This window comes from Pleurodeles waltl, chromosome 5 (genome assembly GCF_031143425.1).
Source record: "Pleurodeles waltl isolate 20211129_DDA chromosome 5, aPleWal1.hap1.20221129, whole genome shotgun sequence".
NCBI lineage: Eukaryota > Metazoa > Chordata > Amphibia > Caudata > Salamandridae > Pleurodeles > Pleurodeles waltl.
The window spans coordinates 1,721,252,568-1,721,274,429 of record NC_090444.1 but is presented as its reverse complement, the minus strand read 5'-3'; the positions used below and the strand labels follow the sequence as shown (position 1 = coordinate 1,721,274,429).

Genomic DNA, 21,862 nt, shown 5'->3' with positions numbered 1-21,862 from the left:
TTCTGCTAGCTCTCCCTTGAATAATTCATGCACTTCGTAATGACTGTGGTGCTCACCTCCTCCCTACCCCAAGGTGTGAGCGCCGCATGCCAGCACGTGCTCATGTAATGTGACTGGTAGACCACGTGTAGAGTTTTGTGTGACGTACACAAGTAGTGTCTTTGCCAATTATATTTCCATTTAAGATTGTCTCCCTCCTTGTGGATTTATCAACCAACATGCTGCCTACACCTCAGCCCTTCGTGTGGGAGAGGGTAAAATACTTGCCAGCCAAAACATTTTCCATTTAACAGTACCCAAGTTCCTATACCTGACATCTTTATGTTGTGCTGGCTATAGCCTAGCAACTGAGACACAGTTTCAGAACCAGTATGGCTTCAGTCCATTTAATATATATGTACCCTGATGAGTTAAGTCCATTTTTTTTCTTCGCCTTTGAAGAAAGCTGCATTAGCTCTGAGAGACGTTAGCCTGGAGGCTGTCACTGTTTTTCGTAAATGCTGAGGAAAAGTCTCAGATCTGGATGGAAGCCCTGCTGCTGTGACCCGCAAGAAGCCGAACCTGCCCAGGGTGGAAAGGCCATTTCCAAGGAAGATCTAGAAGGAAGGCCCATTGGGCGGAAGTCTACATGATGGTCGTCTCAGGGAAGTGAGCTGTCTGGAAGTCCAACTGGCCAGAACAGGCCCGACAAGATTAGGGCATAAAGAGGTTGAGTAACTTGCCGGTATATTTCCTCCAGTGCAGGTGTGGCCCGTTTACAGCCTGAGAGTGGCATACAGGTTCATCCTAGTGTATTCCTGGCTGTGACTGGTTGTTGGGTTGTTGTGATTCTGGACCTAATGTGATCATTCTTACAAATCCAGTTTGAAGTCATGGTTGGGGCCGGACTCAAATAATTGAAAGGGAAATGGTTTCCGTAGATAGTTTCAGCTTAAAGTGTTGCAGGCGTGTTGTGGATGGAGGTTATTGTCACTTAAATAGAGCTCAGTTGATTAGTGTACCTACCAGGCAGAACATTGTGGTGGGTCTGTGCATGAGGAGTGCAGTAAGTCAGTGCCTCTTGCATACAGTGTAGTGTGGTGAATTAATGTCACTGTGAGGCTGCGTCATGGCTTCCTGTGTAATGTTTGTAATGTGCAACGTGGTGGGTTAGTGTCCACCCACAGAATAATGAAGTTGGTGGCGTCCCTAGGCCGCAGTGTAATGTGCTCTGCTTGTGTGGTTTGTAAACAGTGCAGTTTGCTAGGCCAAGTACCTAAAGTTCTTACTTCAGGTAATGAAGCGCCACCCTCTCCACCCCCAAAGCAATATTACTGAAACAAGAGGTCCCACTGCACATAATGCAGCACAAATGAAGATGGAGAAGACCTGTAGTTATACATATATTTGCCTACCCTCCCCTCCCCCCCATGAGTAAATTTAAAGCCTTTCAATTTATATTTGCTTTGGCAGGATTGAGATTATAAATATTTTATTTATTGAAAATGGTATTTGATTGAAAAAAATCCTGAAAGTGAAAGAAAAGACTCTGAAGAGCATAGTCAATTACATCTCTCCCAAAAAATATTTGAAAGCACACACTGAAGGGTTCAACGCTTGACATTGACTCAAAAACACTATAACTACACCATGAATTAAAAACAGTGACAGGCAGAAAAACTGTAAAGAGTCAAACTTCAGAAGAAGGTGAGGCCAGATTGAGGATCCCATTATAAACAGCACGAGTTGTTGCAGGAGCACTTCCAGAATCCACTGCCAAGGTTTTACTTCAGGCGGATGCCAGGAAAGAAGTAGGACGAAAGGCTTCAGAGTTGCTAACACTAAGGGCCATATGTACAAACACATTTTCCCATAGACACAAAATGGGTAAAACCCTTTGCTACAGCTGGCCCTTAGTTCTTTCAGTCAAAGAGGACTTAAAGTCCAGTGGAGAACAGGGAACTGTAAGGACGATACTTCCACCACTACCACCTGTTAATTCACCAGCTGCAAAAGACCACGGTGAACGAGAGAATAATGCCGAGATGACTGCCCACATGCATTCTAAAGCTGTACCAGACCACAGGAACGAGGAAGAGTCGGTGACGTAAATGCAGCAACATTACAGTGTTGGGAAACCTGTTGTGTGTTTGGGTGGGGCGTGGGGCGTGGGGCGTGGGGTGAGGGATGCAGAGTTGGTCCAGACCAGAAACAATACAGGGAGTGCAGAATTATTAGGCAAGTTGTATTTTTGAGGATTAATTTTATTATTGAACAACAACCATGTTCTCAATGAACCCAAAAAACTCATTAATATCAAAGCTGAATATTTTTGGAAGTAGTTTTTAGTTTGTTTTTAGTTTTAGCTATGTTAGGGGGATATCTGTGTGTGCAGGTGACTATTACTGTGCATAATTATTAAGCAAATTAACAAAAAAAATATATATACCCATTTCAATTATTTATTATTACCAGTGAAACCAATATAACATCTCAACATTCACAAATATACATTTCTGACATTCAAAAACAAAACAAAAACAAATCAGTGACCAATATAGCCACCTTTCTTTGCAAGGACACTCAAAAGCCTGCCATCCATGGATTCTGTCAGTGTTTTGATCTGTTCACCATCAACATTGCGTGCAGCAGCAACCACAGCCTCCCAGACACTGTTCAGAGAGGTGTACTGTTTTCCCTCCTTGTAAATCTCACATTTGATGATGGACCACAGGTTCTCAATGGGGTTCAGATCAGGTGAACAAGGAGGCCATGTCATTAGATTTCCTTCTTTTATACCCTTTCTTGCCAGCCACGCTGTGGAGTACTTGGACGCGTGTGATGGAGCATTGTCCTGCATGAAAATCATGTTTTTCTTGAAGGATGCAGACTTCTTCCTGTACCACTGCTTGAAGAAGGTGTCTTCCAGGAACTGGCAGTAGGACTGGGAGTTGAGCTTGACTCCATCCTCAACCCGAAAAGGCCCCACAAGCTCATCTTTGATGATACCAGCCCAAACCAGTACTCCACCTCCACCTTGCTGGCGTCTGAGTCGGACTGGAGCTCTCTGCCTTTTACCAATCCAGCCACGGGCCCATCCATCTGGCCCATCAAGACTCACTCTCATTTCATCAGTCCATAAAACCTTAGAAAAATCAGTCTTGAGATATTTATTGGCCCAGTCTTGACGTTTCAGCTTGTGTGTCTTGTTCAGTGGTGGTCGTCTTTCAGCCTTTCTTACCTTGGCCATGTCTCTTAGTATTGCACACCTTGTGCTTTTGGGCACTCCAGTGATGTTGCAGCTCTGAAATATGGCCAAACTGGTGGCAAGTGGCATCGTGGCAGCTGCACGCTTGACTTTTCTCAGTTCATGGGCAGTTATTTTGCGCCTTGGTTTTTCCACACGCTTCTTGCGACCCTGTTGACTATTTTGAATGAAACGCTTGATTGTTCGATGATCACGCTTCAGAAGCTTTGCAATTTTAAGAGTGCTGCATCCCTCTGCAAGATATCTCACAATTTTGACTTTTCTGAGCCTGTCAAGTCCTTCTTTTGACCCATTTTGCCAAAGGAAAGGAAGTTGCCTAATAATTATGCACACCTGATATAGGGTGTTGATGTCATTAGACCACACCCCTTCTCATTACAGAGATGCACATCACCTAATATGCTTAATTGGTAGTAGGCTTTCGAGCCTATACAGCTTGGAGTAAGACAACATGCATAAAGAGGATGATGTGGTCAAAATACTCATTTGCCTAATAATTCTGCACTCCCTGTACTTAAAATACAGAAGGCACTGTGCGGCTGCCTGAAACTGTCAATGTATGTTGTAATAATACCGTATTCCCCAATATACTTGGTGAAGGAAACCGGAAGCAAAGCTGATTTGACTTTACTTTTAATATGTATTAACATTATAAGTGCTTATCTTGTAAACAAATCTGGTTGGCTTACATGGGTCTTCGCAGTGAGGTGGCATGATGCCTGCAATATAGTCTATACTGGGCTCCTAGAAAGTACTCCCTACGAGGCCACAAAGTTTACAGAATCAGTCTGCCACACTGTGTCTAAACGGTCGGGGCTGGCACCATGTGAAACTGCCCTTCAAAGGCCTCCACTGGCTCTCACCCCACCTCACTCTTCTTGAAAACCAGCTCTACACTATCGCCAGAAGCCTAGTTTGCCCAAAGTCACCGAACCCACTGCAGGGCCTTGAGGCGACAGAAAATGGAGACAGTCCAGGGCTACAAGTTCTGGAACAGTTTCAGCTGAACCCCAGCACCCAACATTTCAGGAAACTCCGAAGTCCAGAATCTTCAAATCAGCGATCCGCTGACAAGCCTGAACTCTAGTGGCACCGAATTGGGAAGTACTGGATAGATATTAAGTTGGACCATGACTACACTTTCTTTTCTGCACGTACATCCTTAACCTCCCCGGCAGCAATTTCAGGTTTGGAATGATTGGTTTTACCACCCTTTGAACAGCAGTAGGGGCTGCTGTTTACTTGCTGAGCACTACCATTCAGGAAAAAAATATTAAATAAATGGGCAACCTTTATTTGCAGGTTAACTGAAGTTATGAAGTAACCCAGGTGGTGTCCTGCACCACTTACCTTTAGGAAAACCTTATTTTTTTTAAACACATCCTGCAGCAAATGTGTAATAGGATTATGTTTCTTCAAAATTCCAAAAAGTGTATTTCATTAACATGCAGAAGTGTTTTACCATACCGCTGCATTGAGAGGTATATCTTTAAGTGATAGTTTTCAAACATAAATATAGAAACCTTCATGCTTCTACACTTCTACACCCCACCCTGTAACAATGCCAATAGTGAACTAAGAGGAAAACCAGTTGTCATGCGCACCCTTTGGGTGGCCTAGGTTGCTAATATATGTGGGCAGCATTATAATCAAACACAGGAGAAGGTTTTGTACATTGCACAGTCTTAACTTGTATATTTCGAGGTCTTCTTATATGCCATAATAAAGAAAAAGGAGGCAAAGTGGAAAAAACCTGACTAGGATCACACAGTTTGGTCAAGGGGAAGCCAGGATTGAGCCTAGGTTTTCTGGTTTCACATTGTGCAATTCAGTCACTTTATGTACTTGCTTTGCTACCCCTACGTCTTCCTCACCTTACACAATGCCTGACAACCAGGACTCCCTACTGCCACCCCGCTGGCATCAGTGCTGCCCCCGGTCATGCCACAGACCATACATTGTGGCCCCTGGGCAAATGTTTGTGAGTACCCATGTTTTAAGGCAATCCCAAAGTTAACCTATGGGAGAGATAGGCCTTGCAGTAGTGAAAAACGAATTTGATAATTTTTCACTACCGGGACATGTTAAACGTGTAAGTACATGTCCAAATCTTTAGACATTGCACCCTGCCTTTGGGGTTAAAAAGGGCCTACCTTAATGGTGACCTACATGTAATAAAAAAAAAAAAAAAAGGTTTGGGCCTGGCTAGTGTGTACACTGGCCAGGTTGACATGGCAGTTTAAAACTGTGCACACAGGCTCTGGAGTGGCATGCCTGAGATGTGTACAGGGCTTCTGTAGTGTGAGGCACAATCAGTTTATGGCCCAGGGGAGGAGGGGGGGGCTGAAACCAATAGACACCAGGCATTTTTTTTTTTGTGTGTCATAAGGGGATCAACCCCTTAGGCAAGGGTCACTCCCTTGGTGGCAATAATTTTATTAAGCCTATTCTCTCCCCCACCCCCACCTCACGGCAAATCGGCCTATAGTGATTAGGCCGATCTGCCCCCCCGGGGGCTGGGATGAGGGGGAGAAGCCACTAGACACCAGTGATTTTTGTTATTTTTTTTATTTTTTTTAGGGGCAGCGACCCCTAAGCAAGGGTCGCTCCCTGGGGGGCAATTTTTTTTATTAGGCTTTTTCTGCCCCCCCCCCCCTCCCCCGGGGGGAAAGATCAGCCTATATTTTTTAGGCCTTATATTGATAAGGCAAGGGTCGCACCCCGGTAGAGGGGGGAGTGGTGCGGCAAATTTTTTTAAGGACATTTCTGCTCCCTTGATGGCAGAGCAACCTATTTCCATTAGTCCATTCTGGGGAGGGGGGCGGGGGGCAGAAACCACTTAGGCACCAGAGATTGGTGTGTGTATGTATGTGCTGTTGGCCATATCTGCCCCCCCCTTGGAGGCAGATCGGCATATAAGGGGGGGGGGGGCAGGAATCCTACCAGAGACCAGGGAAGATTATTTTCTTCAAAATAAGAGGGTGGGGGTATGGTCATACCCTCACCCCAAATAAATGGGGCCAAAGTTGTTCTGCCCAACAGTGGCCAGATGGGGCAAATACCCCTGATCCACACCTGGGGGGAGGGGTCAGAAAGTCTACTAGATGCCAGGGAATTACAAAAAAAATAGTTTGGTGGTGGTTACGTACCAGTATGGGCATGGTTATGCCCCTACCCCCAACTGAAGGGGGTAACAGTCTTTCACCTCTCCCCCGCACACTAAAACATCTTATCCCACTGCAAGCAAGAGGACATTTGTATTTTAGGTTTTGGTTTTACATTTGGGCCATGAAACCTTATCTAACTCTCAAAATTGTCCCACTTGGAATGGTGAGGGCTGCACTTTTGGGACTTTGGGACACTTCCATGAAGAAAAATCCGCAAGACCTAGACACATCTGAAAACTAAATATCTGGGTGAGTCCAGGGTGGTATGCTTCACATGCACCCTGCACCATCTTCTTACCCACAATGCCCTGCAAATCTCCAACTTTGTTGGAAAACACACATTTTTTCCACATTTTTGTGATGGAACCTTCCGGAATCTGCAGGAATCCACAAAATTCCTACCACCCAGCATTGTCTCATCTATACCAATAAAAATTCTGCCCCACTTGTCAGCCTAAAAATGTTTTTTTTCATACTGCTCTTTTGGACCCACTTTGGTTCCCCCTCAATTTTGACATGTTTTTGGCTCTTCCCTGTCACAGTCACTTGGCCCACCTAGAGAAGTGAGGTATAATTTTTACCGGGAGACTGAGGGGAACGTTGTGTGGTAAGAAATTGTCCCGGTGCGGTAATCCCACACAGAAATGTAGGAAAAAAATGAATTTTTTTTTTCTTTTAAGCTAAATTTGCGGTTTGCTGAGGATTCTTAGTAAGAAAACACTGGGGTATCCACGCAAGTCACACCTCCCTTGACTCCCTCTGGTGTCTAGTTTTTAGAAATGTCTGGGTTCAGTAGATTTCCCTGTATGGCTTCTGAGCCCAGGACCAAAAACGCAGTTTTCCTCCCCCAAGAAAAAAGAAACAGGTAGTTTTGTATTTGATAATTTTGATGTGTCCAGATAGTGTTTTGGGGCATTTTCTTTCGTGGGCACTAGGCCTACCCACACAAGTGAGGTACCATTTTTATCGGGAGACTTGGGGGAACGCTGGGTGGAAGGACATTTGTGGCTCCTCTCAGATTCCAGAACTTTCGGTCTCCAAAATGTGAGGAAAAGATATATTTTATTTTGGCAACATTTTGAGGTTTGCAAAGGATTCTGGGTAACAGAACCTGGTGAGAGCCCCACAAGTCACCCTTTCCTGGATTTCTCTAGGTGTCTAGTTTTAAAAAATGCACAGGTTTGGTAGGTTTCCCTAGGTGCCGGCTGACCCAGAGGCCAAAATCCACAGCTAGGCACTTTGCAAAAAACACGTCCGATTTCAATGTAAAAATGTGATGTGTCCATGTTGCATTTCCTGTTGCGAGCATTAGGCGTACCCACGTAAGTGAGGTACCATTTTTATCCGCCGACTTGGGGGAACACAGAATAGCAAAATAAGTGTTACTGACCCTTGTCTTTCTCTACATTTTTCCTTCCAAATGTAAACAGTGTGTAAAAAAGACGTCTATATGAGAGATGCCCTGTAATTCACATGCTATTATGGGCACCCTGGAATTCAGAGATGTGCAAATAACCACTGCTTCTCATCACCTAGTCTTGTGCCCATTTTGGAAATACGAAGGTTTTCTTGATACCTATTTTTTACTCTTTATAGTTCAGCAAATGAATTGCTGTATACCCGGTATAGAATGAAAAACCATTGCAAGGTGCTGCTCATTTATTGGCTCTGGGTACCTAGGGTTCTTGATGAACCTACAAGCCCTATATATCCCCGCAACCAGAAGAGTCCAGCAGACATAACGGTATATTGCTTTAAAAAATCTGACATCGCAGAAAAAAGTTAGAGTAAAACGTGGAGAATGTTTTTTTTTTTTTCACCTCAATTTCAATTTTTTTTTTATTTCAGCTGTTATGTTCTGTAGGAAGCCCTTGTAGGATCTACTTTTAAGAAATGTTTAGCTTCCTGGGATCCAGCATTGGTTTCACACCCATTTCTGTCACTAACTGGAAGGAGGCTGAAGGACAAAAATAGTAAAAATGGGGTATGTCCCAGTAAAATGCCAAAAGTTTGTTGAAAAATTGGGTTTTCTGATTCAAGTCTGCCTGTTCCTGGGAAGATGGTGGTTTGAGCACCGCAAACCCTTTGTTGATGCCATTTTCAGGGGGAAAAACACAAGCCTTCTTCTGAAGCCATTTTTTTTATTTATTTTAAACAAAATTTTCGCTGTATTTTAGCTAATTTCTTGGTCTCCTTCAGGGGAACCCGCAAACTCTGGGTACCTCTAGAATCCATAGGATGTTGGGGGAAAAAAAGGACGCAAATTTGGAGTGGGTAGCTTATGTGGACAAAAAGTTATGAGTGCCTAAGCGCGAACTGCCTCAAATAGCAAAAAGAATGCCTGGCAGCTTAGGGGGAAAAGGCCTGGCAGCGAAGGGGTTAAGAGAAGTGTATATTTGCTGTAGCAAAAGTTTTGAGACGCTCCTGAAAATTGTTGCAGTGGGGTGTATGTCATTTTGTGGAACTATAACATTTGTTCACTGTAGGATATACAGTTTAAGAGATCTTATTTGAGCTGTTCTTAGATAGTAGTGGAATGTTCAGATTTGTAAGATATATGTAATATTTTGGTATTTAATTGATTCTTTAAGATTAGGTTCATCATGTTTTTAACATTGACCCTGTACAGCTATCTGCTGCGTTTTTGGCTTGGCGTGTGCTATACAAATAAAACATACGTACATTGACAAATTATACACTTCATTTTACTATGTGTTTTCATACAGTTATGTTTTTTAGAAGAGCTACAATTTGATTTACTTTGAATGTGTTGTCTGATTTGCATCTTTTATATGTTTTAGGTACATTATCTTTGAAGATGCTCTCAAGCGCGCAGTTTGTTTTAATCTTCATTGTCTGTGGATTTGTGACTTGTACTCTGTCCGCTGAAACAAACAGCTCCTCTCCTAAGCTTCTGCTGGTGTCTTTTGATGGCTTCAGAGCAGATTATCTGAATCGTTTTCCATTACCCCGTCTTAAGGAACTAATCAGCGACGGTGTGTTGGTAGAGCACGTTACTAATGTTTTCATTACGAAAACCTTCCCAAACCACTACTCGATTGTGACAGGCCTGTTTGCAGAAAGTCATGGCATAGTGGCCAACTCTATGTTCGACCCAAATGCAAATAAGACGTTTTCTTTGTTCAATGATTCAGATCCCTTCTGGTGGAATGAGGCATTTCCTCTTTGGGTGACCAATGAACTCCAGGGTCATAAAAGTGGTGGCGCAGGGTGGCCTGGTACTGATGTGGTTATCCACAATATCACGCCTTCCTATTTTTTGAAATACAGTGATAATGTTCCATTTGCACAAAGAGTGAAAAATATCACATCATGGATGACCCGACCAGATGGCCAAGTCAATTTTGCAACACTTTACTGGAATGAACCAGATTCCAGTGGACATAAATTTGGGCCAAATAGCCAGACTATGGTGAAAGTGCTACAGGAAGTGGATAATAAAATTGGCCTCTTGATTGATGAGTTGAAGACATCAGAGCTGTGGGACAAAGTGAATGTGATTATAACAAGTGATCATGGGATGGCACAGCTGTCCATTAATAGGACGATTTATCTAGATGCGTGCATCGGCCCTGGTAACTACACCCTTATCGATCAAAGTCCAGTTGCTGCCATACTTCCAATACAAGGTATGAATTTATCATTTTTCCTTTTGTAAGTGAATTGATCATTGATGGCCCTATGTGACACATTATATTATATTGCCATTGTTTGATTTACCTGAAACGAATCCTTGTGCACTGCCTTTAAAAACCTTGCATTTCCCTGATAGGTATTCATATAATCTGCATGACAATGGCAATAAAAAAATGTTTTTATATTACATTTTCATTTCTCCTTTGCTAGTTTAGACTGTATGCATATTTTGTTCTGTTTCATATACTCTATAACTTGGTGCTCCCATTCCGAATTGTAAATGCAATTATTTTGATGCCAGGAAGATTCTAAAGTGCTGGTCTCCAGCATCCCCATAAGGGGACTCGATTTGCGGCAATGGCGGCTTGCATTTGTCAGAAAGAATCTTCAATTGTTCAGAAACGGCAAGGCAGAAGGACAATATTGCTGCAAACAACAATTCAGTACAGGGTGCATCTACAAAGCCTTACTTCCGAGCATCAAGAAAGTAGAACATTGTTAGCAAATGGCAAGCCACCATCAGACAGCCACCATTATTTCATGTTCTGAGCGTGGACTACACTGCCAAGTGACCTTGTATTGGTTTACCGGTAGAGATCCCAAGTCATCGACTTACAGAGGCAGACCGACTACATAAGCCATTTTTATAGGCATATTAGAAGCTTATGCCTTAAAGGAGCCATCCAGTGTAGAGAGATAGAACTGAATGGCCCCTTTAAGAAAGATGCAGAAATGGTACAGCCATTTCATTTTGGGAGTATGCCTACCACTTATCCTGCCTTTGCATGCATACCATACAAGATCCAGAGTTGCTCATTGCCGTGTAGTCCATTGACTCCCATCCAGTTGTAAACACTTTGATCTCACTAGAGAGACTGCAAGTACTATTCACATTTATGCACTAAATTGAAAATGCTGGTGTCTGGTGTGCCTAACTGGGGTTAATGTGTCTTTAGAACGACTCCTGTCACTGCAGCTGCACAATCTGGAACCCGTTGTAGATTCTGAATACTGAGTTAAACAAAATGGGTCACAACAGGCTCCACTGCACCTTAAACATAGCTTAATTGACAGTCAGAGAGAACATTAATGGAAACACTATCTAAACATCATGCCTGTTTCGCCTGGAAGAGCCATGTCTTGAGGTGCCTGTGGAAGTCCATGAGGGAGAGGGAAGGGGAGATTCTGAGGTGTTGCAGGAGGTCGTTCCAGGTCTTGGCCGTGAGGTATGAGAAGGAGCGTCCTCCTCTTCCAGCCTTCTTGATGCATGGAAGGCGTGAACTCTCCTGGAGGCAGATCAAAAGTGACTTTTGGGTCGGTAGAAGTTGAGGTGGTGGTTAAGGTACGCTGGGCTAGTTTGTTGAGGTACGCTGGACCAGTGTTGCTCACCTATACCACCAGTTTGGTGGCATAGGTGAGCAACTTAAACTTACGTCTTGGAAGCGGGGGGCTTTGCGGGGGTCATATTGGGGTGAATGAGGGTCACCCGCAGAGGGGTCTAAGTTGCCAGGAGGTGGATCCAATCCCCAGGTACCAGGGAACTACGGTTCACTCGCCAAGAGGGCTTTCTTAAGGCTGTCAAAGGCGGCAGTCAAGGGAGTATCTCCAGGACGTTTAGTTGTCTTACTCTGCTGTGGAGGTTCTGCAAACCCGTAGGCCCCAGGGAGGCCTTTCACCTGTGGGAGGGGTTCAGGGAGGGCACAGTGTTTTTGACTGCCTTCTACAAAGAGGCATCCACTGCTTCCACTAAGTGATATCTTGAGGGACATATTCCACCTCTTGTTCCTCCACATATTTATCATCTTTCCTGGTTCACTCTGAATTAACGACTAATATGTAGGCCAGAGGCCAGAGTTTAGCTAGCGTGGACTTCACCTGTATAATACCTTGTGGGGCAGTGTCTGATAGGGAAAACACAATAGGGTAATTAACTTTTTAAGTCTGTGCACCAACAGATATCATTTAGGCCTCACCTAGCCAGGGGAGGAGGGCATCACCTTGCGCAGTAAGTAATTCACCGGCAGAGCCTGGGCCATCACCATCAGACTGCTTGTTGCTGACCCCAGCAGGGCATTCTAGAAGAATACGGACCTCAGTGGGGAGTCATTTTCAAGGCTCCTGGGGGCCAGGGCTTAATGCAGGAACACAGGTGCACTTGTCAAAACGTCAGACGCTGAGGAGAGATGCACAGACAGTGACTCTTCCTGCGCAGGGTGGCCTAAGATGGGGCGGTTCCTCCCAGGCTGGAAGAGTAGGCCGCACTTGTGGGACATGTAGGAAAGTACCATCTTGCCTGGCATGTTACCCCCATTTTTCACTGTATATATGTTGTTTTAGTTGTATGTGTCACTGGGACCCTGGTAACCCAGGGCCCCAGTGCTCATAAGTGTGCCTGAATGTGTTAGCTGTGTAGTGACTAACTGTCTCACTGAGGCTCTGCTAACCAGAACCTCAGTGGTTATGCTCTCTCATTTCTTTCCAAATTGTCACTAACAGGCTAGTGACCATTTTTACCAATTTACATTGGCTTACTGGAACACCCTTATAATTCCCTAGTATATGGTACTGAGGTACCCAGGGTATTGGGGTTCCAGGAGATCCCTATGGGCTGCAGCATTTCTTTTGCCACCCATAGGGAGCTCTGACAATTCTTACACAGGCCAGCCACTGCAGCCTGAGTGAAATAACGTCCACGTTATTTCACAGCCATTTTACACTGCACTTAAGTAACTTATAAGTCACCTATATGTCTAACCTTTACCTGGTAAAGGTTAGGTGCAAAGTTACTTAGTGTGAGGGCACCCTGGCACTAGCCAAGGTGCCCCCACATTGTTCAGAGCCAATTCCCTGAACTTTGTGAGTGCGGGGACACCATTACACGCGTGCACTACATATAGGTCACTACCTATATGTAGCTTCACCATGGTAACTCCGAATATGGCCATGTAACATGTCTATGATCATGGAATTGCCCCCTCTATGCCATCCTGGCATAGTTGGCACAATCCCATGGTCCCAGTGGTCTGTAGCACAGACCCTGGTACTGCCAAACTGCCCTTCCTGGGGTTTCACTGCAGCTGCTGCTGCTGCCAACCCCTCAGACAGGCATCTGCCCTCCTGGGGTCCAGCCAGGCCTGGCCCAGGATGGCAGAACAAAGAACTTCCTCTGAGAGAGGGTGTGACACCCTCTCCCTTTGGAAAATGGTGTGAAGGCAGGGGAGGAGTAGCCTCCCCCAGCCTCTGGAAATGCTTTCTTGGGCACAGATGTGCCCAATTCTGCATAAGCCAGTCTACACCGGTTCAGGGACCCCTTAGCCCCTGCTCTGGCGTGAAACTGGACAAAGGAAAGGGGAGTGACCACTCCCCTGACCTGCACCTCCCCTGGGAGGTGTCCAGAGCTCCTCCAGTGTGCTCCAGACCTCTGCCATCTTGGAAACAGAGGTGCTGCTGGCACACTGGGCTGCTCTGAGTGGCCAGTGCCACCAGGTGACGTCAGAGACTCCTGCTGATAGGCTCCTTCAGGTGTTGGTAGCCTATCCTCTCTCCTAGGTAGCCAAACCCTCTTTTCTGGCTATTTAGGGTCTCTGTCTCTGGGGAAACCTCAGATAACGAATGCATGAGCTCAGCCGAGTTCCTCTGCATCTCTCTCTTCACCTTCTGATAAGGAATCGACTGCTGACCGCGCTGGAAGCCTGCAAACCTGCAACATAGTAGCAAAGACTACTACTGCAACTCTGTAACGCTGATCCTGCCGCCTTCTTGACTGTTTTCCTGCTTGTGCATGCTGTGGGGGTAGCCTGCCTCCTCTCTGCACCAGAAGCTCCGAAGAAATCTCCCGTGGGTCGACGGAATCTTCCCCCTGCAACCGCAGGCACCAAAAAGCTGCATTACCGGTCCCTTGGGTCTCCTCTCAGCACGACGAGCGAGGTCCCTCGAATCCAGCGACTCTGTCCAAGTGACCCCCACAGTCCAGTGACTCTTCAGTCCAAGTTTGGTGGAGGTAAGTCCTTGCCTCACCTCGCTGGGCTGCATTGCTGGGAACCGCGACTTTGCAGCTACTCCGGCCCCTGTGCACTTCCGGCGGAAATCCTTTGTGCACAGCCAAGCCTGGGTCCACGGCACTCTAACCTGCATTGCACGACTTTCTAAGTTGGTCTCCAGCGACGTGGGACTCCTTTGTGCAACTTCGGCGAGCACCGTTTCACGCATCCTCATAGTGCCTGTTTCTGGCACTTCTCCGGGTGCTACCTGATTCAGTGAGGGCTCTTTGTCTTGCTCGACGTCCCCTCTCTCTTCAGGTCCAATTTGCGACCTCCTGGTCCCTCCTGGGCCCCAGCAGCGTCCAAAAACGCCAAACGCACGATTTGCAGCTAGCAAGGCTTGTTGGCGTTCTTTCGGCAGGAAAACACTTCTGCACGACTCTCCAAGGCGAGAGGGATCCGTCCACCAAAGGGGAAGTCTCTAGCCCTTTTCGTTCCTGCAGAAACCTCAGCTTCTTCTGTCCAGTCGAAGCTTCTTTGCACCCGCAGCTGGCATTTCCTGGGCATCTGCCCATCTCCGACTTGCTTGTGACTTTTGGACTTGGTCCCCTTGTTCCACAGGTACCCTAGATTGGAAATCCACAGTTGTTGCATTGCTGGTTTGTGTCTTTCCTGCATTATTCCTCTAACACGACTACTTTGTCCTTAGGGGAACTTTAGTGCACTTTGCACTCACTTTTCAGGGTCTTGGGGAGGGTTATTTTTCTAACTCTCACTATTTTCTAATAGTCCCAGCGACCCTCTACAAGGTCACATAGGTTTGGGGTCCATTCGTGGTTCGCATTCCACTTTTGGAGTATATGGTTTGTGTTGCCCCTATCCCTATGTTTCCCCATTGCATCCTATTGTAACTATACATTGTTTGCACTGTTTTCTAAGACTATACTGCATATTTTTGCTATTGTGTATATATATCTTGTGTATATTTCCTATCCTCTCACTGAGGGTACACTCTAAGATACTTTGGCATATTGTCATAAAAATAAAGTACCTTTATTTTTAGTATAACTGTGTATTGTGTTTTCTTATGATATTGTGCATATGACACTAGGTGGTACTGTAGTAGCTTCACACGTCTCCTAGTTCAGCCTAAGCTGCTCTGCTAAGCTACCATTATCTATCAGCCTAAGCTGCTAGACACCCTATACACTAATAAGGGATAACTGGGCCTGGTGCAAGGTGCAAGTACCCCTTGGTACTCACTACAAGCCAGTCCAGCCTCCTACATTGGTTGTGCAGTGGTGGGATAAGTGCTTGAGACTACTTACCACTCTTGTCATTGTACTTTTCATAAGAGAAAAATATACAAAACAAGGTCAGTGTATATACACATAGCCAAAAAGTTTTGCATTTCCTCTTTTCACTCTCTCTTTTCTAAGTGCTGAAAAGTACTTCTAAACTTTCAAAAAGTTCTTAAAAGTTTAAAAAGTTTTTTCTGTCTTTCCAAAAAGTTCTGAAAACTTTTTTCTCTTTTTCTATCACTGTAACTCTCTCTAAAAAATGTCTGGCACAGGCCAAAGTGTTGATCTGTCCAAACTTGCATATGACAACCTTAGCTGGAAAAGAGCAAGGAGTCTCTGTATAGAGAGAGGTTTGAGTGTAGGGAAAAATCCTTCCTTGGAACTGTTACTTAACATGCTTAGAGAACAGGATAAGGCCATAGGTGCCCCATCTGTTGAAAAAGTACCTAATAGTTCCCAATCTGATTCAGGGACTCCCCCAGGAAAAGATTCAGGAAAGAAACTTCCTAGCCTGCCCATTACTAGACAATCTAGCATAGATGGTAATGATGATGAGCCACACCAAATAAATAGTGTTGTCTCACATCATAGCAAAAGCATTTATTCTCACCATACTGGTAGTAATGTTTCTGTAAACCAAGCTGTTAGGGTGGCTTCTGTAAGGGACAGGTCTCCTTCTGTTCATTCCCATCATAGCTCTGTTTCTAGAAATGTCCCTCCCACCAACCCTGATGACAGAATGTTAGAGAGGGAACTCAATAAGTTGAGGGTGGAACAAACCAGACTGAAGCTTAAAAAGCAACAGCTGGATTTGGATAGACAGTCTTTTGAATTAGAGAAGGAAAGACAGAAGTTGGGTTTAGATACCCATGGTGGCAGCAGCAGTATTCCCCATAGTCATCCTGCAAAAGAGCATGATTCCAGGAATCTGCACAAGATAGTTCCCCCTTATAAGGAGGGGGATGACATTAACAAGTGGTTTGCTGCACTTGAGAGGGCCTGTGTTGTACAGGATGTCCCTCAAAGGCAGTGGGCTGCTATCCTATGGCTATCATTTAGTGGAAAAGGTAGGGATAGGCTCCTTACTGTGAAAGAAAATGATGCTAATAATTTCCAAGTTCTTAAGAATGCACTCCTGGATGGTTATGGCTTAACCACTGAACAGTACAGGATAAAGTTCAGAGAGACCAAAAAGGAGTCTTCACAAGACTGGGTTGATTTTATTGACCATTCAGTGAAGGCCTTGGAGGGGTGGTTACATGGCAGTAAAGTTACTGATTATGACAGCCTGTATAACTTAATCCTGAGAGAGCATATTCTTAATAATTGTGTGTCTGATTTGTTGCACCAGTACTTGGTGGACTCTGATCTGACCTCTCCCCAAGAATTGGGAAAGAAGGCAGACAAATGGGTCAGAACAAGAGTGAACAGAAAAGTTCATACAGGGGGTGACAAAGATGGCAACAAAAAGAAGGATGGTAAGTCTTCTGACAAGGGTGGGGACAAATCTAAAAATGAGTCTTCATCAGGCCCACAAAAACACTGTGGTGGGGGTGGTGGGTCCAAATCCTCCTTTAATCAGAACAAGGAAAAGAAACCATGGTGCTATTTATGTAAAATAAAAGGCCATTGGACAACAGATCCCAGTTGTCCAAAGAAAGGCACCACAGCTCCTACCACTACAACCCCTACTGCTACACCTAGTGTCCCTACTAATAGCAGTAGTGGTGGGAGCAAACCTACTAATAGCCAATCCAAGGGAGTAGCTGGGCTCACTTTTGGTAATTTAGTTGGGGTTGGTCTGATTAGGGAGACCACAGAGGCTACTTTAGTCTCTGAAGGGGCTATTGATTTAGCCACTTTGGTTGCTTGCCCCCATAACTTGGAGAAGTACAAGCAACTAACCCTAATAAATGGTGTTGAGGTCCAGGCCTACAGGGACACAGGTGCCAGTGTCACAATGGTGATTGAGAAACTGGTGCACCCTGAACAACACATACTTGGACACCAGTACCAAGTAACCGATGCTCACAACATAACACAAAGCCACCCCATGGCTGTTGTAAATCTCAACTGGGGGGGGGTAACTGGTCCAAAGAAAGTTGTGGTAGCTTCAGATTTACCTGTAGACTGTCTATTAGGGAATGATTTGGAGACATCAGCTTGGTCAGATGTGGAGTTGGAGGCCCATGCAGCAATGCTGGGCATCCCAGGGCATATTTGTGCTTTGACAAGGGCTCAGGCCAAAAAGCAAAAAGGACAGGGAAGCTTGGATCCTGGAACAATGGACCAAGTGCTCCCTAAAGCTAGGGCTAGTAGAAGCAAACCACTTCCTACTATCCCTCCCTCTACAGTGGATTCAACTTCTGAGGAAGAAGAATTCCCTCCCTGTGCAGAACCTACACCAGAGGAGCTGGAAGCAGACACTGCTGAGCTTTTGGGTGAAGGGGGGCCTGCCAGAGAGGAGCTGAGTGTGGCACAGCAAACCTGTCCCACATTAGAGGGTCTCAGACAGCAAGCTGTCAAACAGGCTAATGGGGATGTCAGTGACTCTCAGAGTTTACTGGGAGGACAACCTCTTGTACACTGAGCATAGGGATCCTAAACCTGGAGCTGCCAGGAGATTAGTGATTCCTCAGGAGTACAGAAAGTTCCTCCTAACACTGGCACATGACATTCCCTTAGCTGGGCATCTAGGACAAATGAAAACTTGGGACAGGCTTGTTCCCCTGTTTCATTGGCCTAGGATGTCTGAGGACACAAAGGAATTTTGTAAGTCCTGTGAAACCTGTCAAGCCAGTGGCAAGACAGGTGGCACCCCAAAGGCACCCCTTATCCCACTGCCTGTGGTTGGGGTTCCCTTTGAAAGGGTAGGGGTTGACATAGTTGGCCCCCTTGACCCTCCTACTGCTTCAGGCAATAGGTTTATCTTAGTGGTAGTGGACCATGCCACAAGATATCCTGAAGCTATTCCTTTAAGGACCACTACAGCACCTGCAGTGGCAAAGGCCCTCCTGGGAATATTTTCCAGGGTGGGCTTCCCAAAGGAAGTAGTATCAGACAGAGGAAGCAATTTCATGTCTGCATACTTAAAGGCCATGTGGAAGGAGTGTGGTGTAACGTACAAGTTCACAACACCCTATCATCCACAAACAAATGGACTGGTGGAGAGATTTAATAAAACTCTCAAAGGCATGATTATGGGTCTCCCTGAAAAACTCCGCAGGAGATGGGATATCCTTCTACCATGCCTCCTTTTTGCCTACAGGGAGGTACCCCAGAAAGGAGTGGGCTTCAGCCCCTTTGAACTTCTTTTTGGACACCCTGTTAGGGGTCCACTCACACTTGTAAAGGAGGGTTGGGAACAACCTTTAAAAGCTCCTAAGCAGGATATTGTGGATTATGTACTTGGCCTCAGATCAAGGATGGCTGAGTACATGAAAAAGGCCAGTAAAAACCTTCAGGCCAGCCAAGAGCTCCAGAAGCAATGGCATGATCAGAAGGCTGTTTTGGTTCAGTACCAACCAGGGCAGAAAGTGTGGGTCTTGGAGCCTGTGGCCCCAAGAGCACTCCAAGATAAATGGAGTGGACCCCACACAATTGTTGAAAAGAAGGGTGAAGTCACCTACTTGGTTGACTTAGGCACTGCCAGGAGTCCCCTTAGGGTGCTCCATGTCAACCGCCTGAAACCCTACTATGACAGGGCTGATCTCACCCTGCTCATGGCAACTGATGAGGGACAGGAAGAAGACAGTGATCCTCTACCTGATCTCTTCTCTTCCACAGAACAAGATGCTCTTGGGGAAGGTGTAGTTTTGGCTGATTGTCTTACTGCTGAGCAGAAAGATAATTGCATAAATCTCCTAGATCAATTCTCTGAACTCTTCTCTACTGTGCCAGGTACCACTTCTTGGTGTGAGCACACTATAGATACTGGAGACAGTTTACCTGTCAAAAGTAAGATCTATAGGCAGCCTGACCATGTCAGGGACTGCATAAAGCAAGAAGTTCAGAAAATGTTAGAACTAGGAGTGGTTGAGCACTCTGACAGTCCATGGGCTTCTCCTGTGGTACTGGTATCAAAACCCAATTCTAAAGATGGAAAGAAGGAAATGCGGTTTTGTGTAGACTATAGAGGTCTCAACTTGGTAACCAAAACTGATGCTCACCCTATACCCAGGGCAGATGAGCTCATAGATACACTGGCATCTGCCAAGTATCTAAGCACTTTTGATTTGACTGCAGGGTATTGGCAGATCAAATTGTCAGAAGATGCTAAACCTAAGACTGCATTTTCTACCATTGGAGGACATTACCAGTTTACTGTAATGCCTTTTGGTTTGAAAAATGCACCTGCCACTTTTCAGAGGTTGGTGAACACAGTCCTGCAAGGGCTGGAAGCTTTCAGTGCAGCATATTTGGACGATATAGCTGTCTTTAGCTCCAGCTGGGATGATCACCTGGTCCACCTATGGAAAGTTTTGGAGGCTCTGCAAAAGGCAGGCCTCACTATCAAGGCTTCAAAGTGCCAGATAGGGCAGGGTAAGGTGGTTTATCTGGGACACCTTGTTGGTGGGGAACAGATTGCACCACTTCAGGGGAAAATCCAAACTATTATTGATTGGGTTCCCCCTACCACTCAGACTCAGGTGAGAGCCTTCCTAGGCCTCACTGGGTATTACAGGAGTTTCATTAAGAACTATGGCTCCATTGCAGCCCCTCTTAATGACCTCACATCCAAGAAAATGCCTAAAAAGGTATTATGGACAGCAAACTGTCAGAAAGCTTTTGAGGAGCTGAAGCAGGCCATGTGCTCTGCACCTGTCCTGAAAAGCCCTTGTTACTCTAAAAAATTCTATGTCCAAACTGATGCATCTGAATTAGGAGTAGGGGCAGTCCTATCACAACTTAATTCTGAGGGCCAGGATCAACCTGTTGCTTTTATTAGTAGAAGGTTGACACCTAGAGAAAAGCGTTGGTCTGCCATTGAGAGGGAGGCCTTTGCTGTGGTCTGGGCTCTGAAGAAGTTGAGGCCATACCTGTTTGGCACTCACTTCATTGTTCAGACAGACCACAAACCTCTACTTTGGCTAAAACAAATGAAAGGTGAAAATCCTAAATTGTTGAGGTGGTCCATATCTCTACAGGGAATGGACTATACAGTGGAACATAGACCTGGGAGTAGCCACTCCAATGCAGATGGACTCTCCAGATATTTCCACTTAGACAATGAAGACTCATCAGGTCATGGCTAGTCTTATTGTCCTTCGTTTGGGGGGGGGGGGTTGTGTAGGAAAGTACCATCTTGCCTGGCATGTTACCCCCATTTTTCACTGTATATATGTTGTTTTAGTTGTATGTGTCACTGGGACCCTGGTAACCCAGGGCCCCAGTGCTCATAAGTGTGCCTGAATGTGTTACCTGTGTAGTGACTAACTGTCTCACTGAGGCTCTGCTAACCAGAACCTCAGTGGTTATGCTCTCTCATTTCTTTCCAAATTGTCACTAACAGGCTAGTGACCATTTTTACCAATTTACATTGGCTTACTGGAACACCCTTATAATTCCCTAGTATATGGTACTGAGGTACCCAGGGTATTGGGGTTCCAGGAGATCCCTATGGGCTGCAGCATTTCTTTTGCCACCCATAGGGAGCTCTGACAATTCTTACACAGGCCAGCCACTGCAGCCTGAGTGAAATAACGTCCACGTTATTTCACAGCCATTTTACACTGCACTTAAGTAACTTATAAGTCACCTATATGTCTAACCTTTACCTGGTAAAGGTTAGGTGCAAAGTTACTTAGTGTGAGGGCACCCTGGCACTAGCCAAGGTGCCCCCACATTGTTCAGAGCTAATTCCCTGAACTTTGTGAGTGCGGGGACACCATTACACGCGTGCACTACATATAGGTCACTACCTATATGTAGCTTCACCATGGTAACTCCGAATATGGCCATGTAACATGTCTATGATCATGGAATTGCCCCCTCTATGCCATCCTGGCATAGTTGGCACAATCCCATGGTCCCAGTGGTCTGTAGCACAGACCCTGGTACTGCCAAACTGCCCTTCCTGGGGTTTCACTGCAGCTGCTGCTGCTGCCAACCCCTCAGACAGGCATCTGCCCTCCTGGGGTCCAGCCAGGCCTGGCCCAGGATGGCAGAACAAAGAACTTCCTCTGAGAGAGGGTGTGACACCCTCTCCCTTTGGAAAATGGTGTGAAGACAGGGGAGGAGTAGCCTCCCCCAGCCTCTGGAAATGCTTTCTTGGGCACAGATGTGCCCAATTCTGCATAAGCCAGTCTACACCGGTTCAGGGACCCCTTAGCCCCTGCTCTGGCGCGAAACTGGACAAAGGAAAGGGGAGTGACCACTCCCCTGACCTGCACCTCCCCTGGGAGGTTTCCAGAGCTCCTCCAGTGTGCTCCAGACCTCTGCCATCTTGGAAACAGAGGTGCTGCTGGCACACTGGGCTGCTCTGAGTGGCCAGTGCCACCAGGTGACGTC

At 45.7% G+C, this 21,862-nt stretch overlaps 1 protein-coding gene across 2 annotated transcripts in view; it reads left to right on the top strand.

Moving 5' to 3' along the window:
* The window catches only part of ENPP4 (ectonucleotide pyrophosphatase/phosphodiesterase 4), a 137,462-nt gene that overhangs the window by 51,868 nt on the left and 63,732 nt on the right, over nucleotides 1–21,862 (top strand). For both annotated transcript variants that reach the window (XM_069236095.1, XM_069236096.1), the window contains exon 2: nucleotides 9,216–10,064. In XM_069236095.1, the coding sequence (XP_069092196.1) occupies nucleotides 9,233–10,064 (832 nt within the window). In that variant the 5' untranslated portion in view covers nucleotides 9,216–9,232. The remainder of the gene's footprint in view (nucleotides 1–9,215; nucleotides 10,065–21,862) is intronic.